The sequence below is a fragment of the Chelonoidis abingdonii genome, chromosome 11, assembly GCF_003597395.2.
Source record: "Chelonoidis abingdonii isolate Lonesome George chromosome 11, CheloAbing_2.0, whole genome shotgun sequence".
In the NCBI taxonomy this organism is placed as follows: Eukaryota; Metazoa; Chordata; order Testudines; family Testudinidae; genus Chelonoidis; species Chelonoidis abingdonii.
The window spans coordinates 20,341,350-20,351,579 of NC_133779.1; the positions used below are offsets into that span (position 1 = coordinate 20,341,350).

At 54.2% G+C, this 10,230-nt stretch overlaps 1 protein-coding gene across 1 annotated transcript; it reads right to left on the minus strand.

Moving 5' to 3' along the window:
- Positions 1-2,162: 2,162 nt before the first annotated feature.
- LOC116823433 (selenide, water dikinase 2-like) lies at positions 2,163-8,781 on the minus strand. Its single transcript, XM_032777956.2, has 7 exons — positions 8,667-8,781; positions 8,122-8,229; positions 5,278-5,432; positions 4,631-4,721; positions 4,276-4,375; positions 3,688-3,900; positions 2,163-3,092 (listed from the first exon to the last, which is right to left on the minus strand). Exons 1-7 carry the CDS (start codon positions 8,670-8,672, stop codon positions 2,863-2,865), a joined length of 903 nt encoding a protein of 300 aa, XP_032633847.2. The 5' UTR covers positions 8,673-8,781; the 3' UTR covers positions 2,163-2,862.
- Between the last annotated feature and the right edge of the window lie 1,449 nt (positions 8,782-10,230).

The window sequence follows — 10,230 nt, forward strand, 5'->3', positions numbered from 1 at the left end:
TGCTGCTGTTCCCCATAAAGACTGCCCCACTTTGTTGCTATTATGCCCAGTCCAATGCACGACTTCAACAAACCATTTACATTTCTATACCTCAGCCCAAGCATATGAACACATCCCATCTGCTCAACTTCTCACTCTGCAGCCTGCCCTGAAGTGCAGCACGGCTCCCAGGAAGCTCCAGAGCTGGAGAAGAATAGTAGTGTCTCTGTGCTTTTCCAAACCCTTCCAAGCCTTGTCCGCAAGCAGCATGGGATCCTCATGACTAGCAGTGCTCCAGCTTCAGGTTAGCAACTGCATGGTCTGCTCAGGTGCTGGTAAGGGGGAAATCTGTAGCCTATATCCAAAGTGGTGCAGGCTCTGGGACCAGGATCTAACACCCCCCATTGCCTGGGTGCTGTCCTCTCTCCACGCGCCCCCCTAGGGCAGATGAGGTCTGACAAACCCTGCCCTCACTCGACTCAGCTCAGTGCAAGAGAAACCAGAGTAATGAGCACCCTGCTTTAAACTGGGACAGTGTATTGGTCTAAGTCCCACAGGCTCTGTAGCCTCTAGGGCTGCCAGCTCTCCCTCCAGATCCATAGGACACACTTGCCTATTTTGTGCATTCGCCTGCAGTACAGCTGGAATAGCACTTCCCTGCATCCAAAATGATCTAGGTGCTGGGACCAGCACACACAGCAATCACCCACATCAACTGTCTGCAGAGTCCACAGCACTGACTTTAACACCCACGCATGTAACCTTCTCCATGCTCTGACTGGCTCAACTCAGAGGGTGAATGGGTGAGGCCTGCAAGACTACATGCCCTTAATGGAAACTTCCTGTGGAGCTTCAGAAACAACTCCCAAGCATCTCCACTGACTGTCATGCCCTATTTCTGGGTGTTTCTTGGCTGCTGGATGAGTCTTCACGCCCTGCCCAACTGCGACTGGGCCCCATTACACAGTATGCATTATTAGCAGCACAAGGATAGCTGAGCTCAGAATCTCATTTTGCCAGGCACTGCACAGTCCTTGACCCAAACAGCTCAATTTGAATAGACACAAGGTGAGAAGGGGAAACAGGCACAGAGCAGGCAATGGAATTGATTGTGATCTCATACCAGCTGAGTGGCAGATGTGGGAACCAAACTCCTCCTCCCCTCTAACCCACCAGACCCCCCTCCCCTTCCAGAGCCAGGGAGAGAACCCAGGAGTCCTGGTTCCCAGCTCCCACAGCCCAGTGGTTCTCAACCTTTTTTCATTTGCAGACCCCTAAAACATTTTCAGTAGAGGTGTGGAAACCCCCAGGGGTTCACAGAGCATAGGTTGAGAATCACTGCACTAGACCCCACTCCCTTCCCAGAGCCGTGAATAGAACCCAGGAGTCCTGGCTATCAGTCCCAGGCTGAATTCAGGCAGAACCAGAGGCCACTATGGGAGAACACTAGGGTAATTTCTTCTCACAGTTCCAGCAGCACCAACCTCCCTCTCAGACACCAGGTGGCACTACCACCTGGCCCAAACAGACCATCCAACTATCCCCACCCCCCTGCCCTCCCTTATCCTCATGGCTATGCCATATCCCTAGGTTCAGTGATCATTTGAGGGGTTTCCTCTGTCCTCTCCTCCAGCCCTTTCCCATTAACCATTTTGCAAAGTGCACTGGAAAGGCAAAAACAAGGAGTACCCCAAAAAGTCACGTGGTGGCCCCAAGCCCTCCTCACCTTTCACATTCCCAGCTGGCCTGGTCACACTCGACCCCAACCCCCCCAGGCCCACACACTGCATGTTCCTACCTTTGCACACACATGCCCCTTGGACATTCTCACCTGCATTGTGTGTACCTAGCTGTAAGACCTTGTATTAAAATATATTGTTTGAATGGCCCCCGCTTACCAAGCTAGGGCCAGATCATTCTTTATGGCTGCCCCCTCCTCACTGACCACTCCACCAATCTTTGCATCATCTGCAAACGTTAGCAGCAGTGATTCTACATTAACTTCGATACTGGATACATCTACTGGCTGACATTCGGCCCCCACCCTTCCTGCACCGTCCCATCCCACTCTGATTGTGCCAGTTCTGAAGTGGCTTTGTTGCAGGCTCTCTGCACAGTATCTCCTTGAACTGTAGTGCAGTGTGTGTCCAGCCCCTTCCCTGCAGATTGACCACCACAGCACATATAGAAATTGGTATTTATTCAATCAATCACCAGGAATTTACAACCCAAGAAGCAATCCACCTGGCTGAGCTCGTGCCCTGCCCTCTGGGGGTCCTCGACTCCTCCTAGCCCCAGGGTGGGTTTAAGGGGAAGAGCTTCATTAAAGAGAGGAAAGGCATATGCCCAGCCACATGGCTTATACCAACCCTCCCAGCCTTTATACTAGCTGCTCAGTCTGAACAAAGGCTGGGGGAGCCTGAGAGCTTGTCAAAATATTCCAATAAATAATTCCAGATAGAAATTACCTGCTGCTCTGCATTATCTGCATTTATCCTTAATAAATAACTAATTTATTTCATCTGCAGGAATCAATCAGCCATATTAACCCCCTGAATCAGTCTGTGGAGGAGGCTGCATCGCGTGACACTCAGCTCAGGCAGTTTGTAAGGGCCTCGCCTCAGCCACCCTGACCTTGGGAAGGGGAGCCGTTTGATCATGGTGCTTCTCTGAGTTGGGGAGAAAGATCAACACCTGCTGCACCGTGAGAAGAGCACAGATCTCAAGGGAAGGATGGTATAGCGCATTCCTGCCATAAGTGCAGAGGACTGGATTAGATGTCCTATGATTCTGTGATTCCCATTCCCAAAGTCAAGACACCCAGCCAGCCCTGCGTCTGCGGGCAGAGGCCTATAGTGTCCAAAGGAAGGAGGGTCTGCCATCTCACGAGGCCGCTTCAGGGCTGGTGCTTGAGTTGTTGTCCTGGGGGGAGGCCGTGGCGCCCCGGGGCATCACTTCGATGATGCGCGGCTTGTCAATGATGCGCGCAGTCTGGTTCCCCTTCTCCACAATGCCGATGATCCAGGCCTGGTGCCCCTCCCCGTATTTGGGAGACTTGATTTCAGCACAGAAGCGGGCAGCCTGTTCCCGGGGCAAGCAGATTAGCAGCCCTCCTGCAAAGAGGGACAGGGCTACTCAGTGCAGCAGTCGTGGGGGGAGGGTTGCTACTGGCCCCCCAAACCTTCTGCCATGGGGCCAATCTGAGCAGCTCAGAAAGGGATGAAAGCTCTTCTCTGCCCCACAGTCTGCTTGTAGGCAGATGCCACCAGAGTCCTGCTGCCCAGCCACTAGCTAGAGCCGGTGCATATGCAGTGGTTTGGGCTGACATGTGGGGATTATCGTCTCCCTTTTCCCCGGGCAGGGACTGTAAAGCAGGATGACTAAGAAGTCGATAAATATTGGAACAAGAGGGTATCAGATTCCGCTCTGCCAGGTTAACCCAGTGAGTCTCTCCCTCCTGTCGCACCAGGCCCCACCATTCTGGTCACCATCTGTTTCACACGAGGCCCCAGTGCCAATCCCATGTTGTCTTGCCCAGCTCCATCTGAGAGACATCAAGCTTCCGAGCCACAAACTGTCCCAGCTACCTCCCCTGAAATCCCCAGGAAACCGGCCAGGCCTGATGAGAGACAGCCATCCCCACCCGCCTGTGGAAAGGTGAATTAGGAGGCAACCTCTAATTCAGGTGGCCCTGGCTCCCCATCCTACCTGATGTCTCTGGGGATGTCCCCTGCAGCAGCCCAAAACGATTCCCGCAGGCCTTGCTGATGGCAGCCATCTTGGCGATGATGGGCAAGTTGTGGATGACAAAAGACACCTCGCTGCGCTGCTGCTTGGCCAGGTTTTGTGCATGGCCCAAGATCCCAAAGCCCGTGATGTCGGTGGCAGCGTGAGCATTGAAAGTGTGCATCAAACTGGCAGCTGTGGCAGGGAGAGGAGAGGCACTTATGGGCCAGTCAGGGAGGAGCTAACTCCATAACAAGGGGGTAGATTCCAAAAGGGACTTTACGCACCTCTCACAGCCAGGGCTTCGTCTCTTTCGCTTTTGGGAGATTAATGTTAGGAGAGGAGGGGTGCTCCCCTGAAGGCTCCCTGCCAAGCACAGATCTTATGTCGTGCTGCTTAGTTTAACCTCTGAGCTCACAAGCCAAGAGGCTGTGGCTGCTCCCTGACTACTAGCTCCAGACAGTGAGACAGGAAGCAGGTCCTGTTGCCACAAGCCCAGTCAGGCTACTGCTGGGAGCTGCAAAACATATCAGGCCATGCTCCTCGACAACCACATGTCCAGATGCCTACCTGTCCTGTTCAGCATGGCCATACTGAACATGGCTTCCTGGTAGGCCAGCTCCACATCCTCTTTGGACACTACCAGCTTAATCTTATTCCACCTGTCGGGCTGGAAAAGAAACAGGAGAGGATAAGAGGCACCCAGGCCTGCCTCCCCCTCACCCACAGGGGCTCCGTCTCCTCCAAACAGTACAAAGGTCCCAAAACAAGGCCTGTTGCCCATCTTGTAGATTTTCTAACGCCTGGGCCCCAGGATATATGGGAGCTCTCCCACAGCAGCTCCTCAATCCTGACTCCCTCACCTCCCCTGACTGCAGGGTGTGCAAGCATAACAGGGCAACAATAAGAGCAAGCGAATACGTACATTATCCAGCCACTGATGAGCGTTGACAGCCACCTGCGTGCCCAGCGGCTTGGTCAGCACCAGCACATCTCCAGGAACTGCACTGTCTGGCCTGAAATGGATACACCCGTGAACTGTGCGCACCCTGGTGAGTCATTCCTGGCTGCGCCCACCAGCCACTGCTTCTACCAATACGAACTATGGAGTGTGGCTTTTCCATGATGACCTAAGAACTCTCAAAGGCCATATTCCAGGTGACTAATGAATACTATCTGTTTTGAAACAGCCTCCCTGCATCACTACTCACTGACTGCATTGCTCCCCAAAGGCACAGAAATCTCTCCACGAGACTGAACTAAAGTGGACTCGCTGCAAGAGACAAGAGAGCTGGAACCTGAAAACCCAGACTGAGTTGGAGAGCTGCCGCACTCATCCTTGTAAAACATATGGTCCCTTGGGGTCTGGTTCCAGGGAACTGCATAGTGGCTAGCACGCAGCCCAGACCTTGAAAGTCTGGGACCCCTGTATACTTCCTCCCGCCACTCCAGGAGCTGTGCATGCCTCAGGCCACCCTGCCCACCTGGGGCTTCTGGAACTTGGGTTGCCTCTTGCCCTTTAACCCTGGTACTAGCTGTGCAGTCATTGGGGCCTCACTGCTCCTCACTCACATGATGAATTCGTTGGGCTGGCACACCACAGTAGCAACGCCCCCGACGATGATCCAGGGATTCAACACAGTCTGCCCGCCTGTCACTGACGTCCCGCCATCCTCCGCCGCATCCCGGAAGCCTTTGATGATCAGTGGCATAATCTTTTCACGCTCCTGGGGGGCGAGAACACAGGTCAGGAAACAGCTGGTGGGCTAGCTACTGGCAGCTCAGGGAACCTGTATGCAAAGAGGGCAGGGTGTGCCTTAGGGAAGCCAGGGCTGAGAGGCACCAGCAGGGAGACAGTAGCTGAGGACCAGGATCTGGGCTCTGCCAACACTTCAGAATCCACAGAAAGTGGATTAGTAGTAGGAATGGAAAAGGACAACAACCCAATAACATGCAACAGGGCCAGACAGACTGACAATGCAGGTGACCTCACACCTACAGCCAGAGGTCACATATCAGAATTTAATCAGCTCCACTCAGGAAGATCAGAAGGACCTGAAATGCTGGAAAACATGCCAGGATAGCAGGACATTCTCCCAGAGCAAGGCTGGAGAGGCAAGAAGGCAGCCTCAGAATGAGGGGACAATAATAATTCTCTGCAGCATGGAGCCTATCGTGTTTCCCTGACAGCACACTTGAATAGTGCTTTGTGGAGATGCTGACATAGTTCAGTGTCCTATTAGAATGAAGGTAATGCCTTTGACGTGAACCAAGTTGCTGACTGGGGCTTGGCGTTCTCAAACTGGGGGTCGGGACTCCTCAGGGGGTTGACAGGTCATTACATGGGGTGTCACAAGCTGTCAACCTCCACCCCAAACCCCACTGGCCTTCAGCATTTATAATGGTGTTAAATATATTAAAAAGTGTGTTTAATTTCTTAGGGAGTTCGTACTCAGAGGCTTGTGATGTGATGGGGTTGCCGGTAAAAAAGTTTGAGATCCACAGGTCTAGGGGCACAAAGTACCAATCCCCTGGGTCACTGACTGTTGACAGCTGGTCACTGACATAATGACCAGAGGGGAAATTAAAGTTATTTGCTTTATTGCTCAGTATAACAAGAGCCTCCCCACTGAGCTGTGCCAAGTACTGGGGGATGAGAGAGAGACACACTATAGTGTGGGCCACATCACGCAGACTCTTTCCTTTGATTAATTCCCCCAACACTTTGTTAATGCCAAATCCAAGCTGCCCAGCGCTGCCGGCTATAGCTTCTGAAACCCAGAAAATACAAAAGGTACATGGTACTCCAACACAATCTTAAGCCCCCCCCCGAGCTGGCAATAGCCACAGGGAACGGTTCAAATAAGCGAGAGAGCCATAATAGGCAGACACTAAAAACCCACCACTGTTCATGTTGTGTTCCAAATTTGAATTTAAGCATTTCCCTGCACTCCACATCTGATCCTGTGAGAGACATAGCTGTACTGAGTGGTGGGCAAATCAGCTGGAGCAAGTTGGCAGAGTTGTCACCATGCTATGAGAACAGCTGCACACGAACTTTTGAGGAATGCCTCAGTTCAGTGCTGGATTCTGCAGGCTGTCAGGAGAGGTGCACGAGAGTGTTCTCTTCCTCCCATCCCACAGGGATGATCAGCCCGGGGGCATATGCTACTGCGACCTCCAGGGCTTAGTGAGGGGTAGGTGAAATCAATTTCTCAGATGGAATCCTTGCTGCAGGAGTGAAGGGGTGGCAGCAAAGAGCAAATCTGGGATTGTTTGGGTGGAACAGTCTCTGTGTCTCAGTGTAAGGCAAGGCAGGCGGTGCCTGTTCAGAACACTTGACCTAAACCTGAGCTTTGTCCTAGCAAAGAGTTGGTATTGGACTTTAGCCTGCTGAACTTGCGTGCTCTGTGATATCTAGAGCGCCAGTATGTGTGTTCTTGGCATGCCGTGGCAGAGTACAGTTAAGGCTGTGTTGTGAGGGTGGCCTGTACCTTCACTTTCCACTTCTGGGATTTCAGTTTAGCCAATCTCTATGTTCTGGAAGGGCATGAGACACCCCTGGGCAACCTTAGCTATGCATTAACAAACTGTTGGGGGCAGTTAATTTTCCCCCCCTTTTAAAAAAAAATTATTTCTCAGCATGCCCACTTGTCCTGCTCTACCCTTTCACTGCCTGCATGATAGTTCCTTCACTACCCTGGTTTTGTCTCACCTCCTAAGTCTCCGTCTGTCCCATGCAGCCTTCTTGTTCTCTCTCCTCAGCCCTTTTCTCCACAGAGAAGTAGAGAAGACCCACAGGTTGGAGAGTTGAAGAGCAAAGGCGGGACCGGTGCAGGGACTAGCACAAAGTCAGTGGGGAGTCTGAACCCCACTCAAAGGTCTCAGGCAAAAGTACACGGACACAAGTGTCAGCCTTGGACTGACAGAGACAGGAGATGCTGCCCAGTTACAGCATTAAGATGCCAAGAAATGACCTGTAGTCCACCAGGAAGCTTCCTACCTGGGTAATCGGGAAAGGCAGATGGAGGGAGAGCCCGAGTCTGGATCAGACCAGTGAGAAGGCTCAGCCGCTCCTTCCCCAGCACTAGGGTATTTCAGGGGCCCCAGATGGAAAGTCAGGGTTCTGGAAGGGGGGCACGGACCTCTCCCACCATTTCCCTGGATTGTAACTCAGTGCCTGGAAATCTCAGTTGCACTTTACAGAGCAAAGGAGCAATTAGGCTGCCAGCTCTGGGGCAGCAGCTGCTTCACTTTCTATAAACCTGCAGTACTTCCACCTTTCCTGTCACAGAACATCCAATATACCCCCACACCAGCAGTGCAGGGACACGCTGAGCTCACCCATACCAGCTGCGAAGGTCCATGACTACAGCCCATAGGTAGACCCTTCCCCCCAACATCCCATCCCCTCACCTCATCCGTCATTTTCTGGCTGACACTCAGCAGCATCAGCATGTTGTCGCACTCGGTGATGCCCATGGCATAGAGATCACTCAGCACATTGGCACAGGCGATGCGGCCCTGGAACACAGGGGTGCGAGGGTCACCCGTAGGGCCTACCTTCCATGCCTCAGGCTCTGAGCACAGGTATACGTGTGCCACTTCTCCACCCCCAGTGGGGCCCCATCCCACATCCTGTGTGCTGTAAGTCTGAGAGCCCATACCCAATTCTCCTGGGCTCTGAGACTCAAGGCGCACGCCTCTCTGGGCCCATCTCCTGCCCTGTGGGCTCTGCACCACAGAGTGTTTCCCCTACAAGGAGCCTATTTCCCATGCTCTGGGTCAGAGAATATCCCCTACCCACCCTCCCATGGGCTCTGAGCTCACTAGCACATCCCCCATGGTGATGGCATGCCCACAACAGTTGCCTTCCACCAGCCATCACAAAGCATGGTCTCTGGCTCTGGCATTACTTGCTCCCTTCCCCTGCCCACTCTGGAACCCACCCCTGCTCGTACCATCATGTAGGGATCCTCAACCAGTGGATAGAAGAAGTCTGTGGTCTGCACAAGGGAGAGACCCCCATGCCTGAGCGGAATGACACAGGAGTCCAGCCCTATGCCTACGAGCAGGAAATGGAAACTTTCACATCAGCATCAGCCCTCCAGCCCCCCAAGCCTACCCATAGTCCCCATTCCCCAAAGATGTCCCAACACCTGGAGCCTTTATCCCTGCACTGCCATGGGCCTCACGGCCAATTCAACCCCCTTCTACCTCTCCTACCCCACTCATTGTCTGCAACCATCCAAACCCACTGCCACCTTGAATCCTTCTAAGCCAGGGGTTCGGACCCCTCAGGGGGTCACAAGGTTATTACCGGAAGGGTCACGAGCTGTCAGCCTCCACCCCAAACCCTGCTTTGCCTCCGGCATTTATAATGGTGTTAAATATATAAAAATATGCTTTTAATTTGGGGAGAAGGGGGTTCTCACTCAGAAGCTTGCTATGTGAAAGGGGTCACCAGGACAAAAGTTTAAGAACCACTGCTCTAAGCTGCCATCTCAACCTCCTCCCACAAACCTTATCCCTCAACTCCCAGACCCAACCACCCCGTCTCTACGACCCTCAGCCCAGACTTCCCCCATAGCCCCAAACTCCTCCCTATTGATGCCTCTCAACAGCCCCTTTTTCCCTCACCCGCAGCTCCGCTGCATCGTCACTGCCCTGTGCTACATGCCCAAGCCGCCCACGTCACCAGCCCCCGCCCTCCCCCCCTTATTTTCCCCTAAAGCCTTCAGTTAGCCCAGTCACAGGGCCCCCTAACGCCAGTAGCGCCGCGGTCAGTCCACAGAGCACCCCCTACACGCCCGAGCACGCCGCCTGTCCCCAGCCCGCCGTAGCCAACAGCAGGGCCCCCTAGCCCGAAGCGCACGTCTTGCCACGGACCCTAACCGCCTTCCGAAGAGTCACAGGCCCCCCTACGCCCAGCGCAAAACGCGTCCACCAAACTTAAGCCCAGCGCCGTCCACAGCCCTAACGCTCCGTAGCGGCGCCAAACATTGCCCCCCAACGGCCAGACGCCGCCTACAGCCCTAATGCCTTAACGATGAGCCCCGTGCACGGCCCCTAACTCCCAGCGCAGCGTCCACAGGAGCCCCATAACGGCCTTCCGTCGGCGCTCCACAGGCCCCTACGCCAGCGCCCGTTCACAGGCCCCTTTAAGGCCCGCCCGCCGGTCACAGCCCCCTTAACGCCTTCTGCAGGGTCACAAGGCCCTAACGATCCAGTCTGCCGCCCGGCCTCCAACATGCCCCTCAAGGCCCAGCGGCGGTTTCCACAATGCCCCCATCCTACGCCAGCCGCGCCGCCACAGGCCCCCCTAAGGCACACTGCCGCTCCAACAGGCCCTAAGCACAGCGCCGCGTCAAGGCTCCCTAACGCCTTCCCAGTGTCACAGGCTTCCTAGCCCAGCGCGCGATCCAACAGGCCCCCTAAGGAGCGCGATCTGCCGGCGTCCACAGGTCCCAACGCTTCTGCTCCTAACGGTGACGCGCCAGCGCGCGATCCACAGCCCAGGCACCA

Bases quoted from the DNA above. Each gene is read 5' to 3' on its own strand.
- LOC116823433 (XM_032777956.2), bottom strand. The intron at 4,722-5,277 runs GTGAGTGAGGAG...TATCCATTTCAG, and splicing joins CAGCCCAACGAATTCATCAT to GCCAGACAGTGCAGTTCCTG. The intron at 3,901-4,275 runs GTAGGCATCTGG...TCCCTGCCACAG, and splicing joins GGCCATGCTGAACAGGACAG to CTGCCAGTTTGATGCACACT.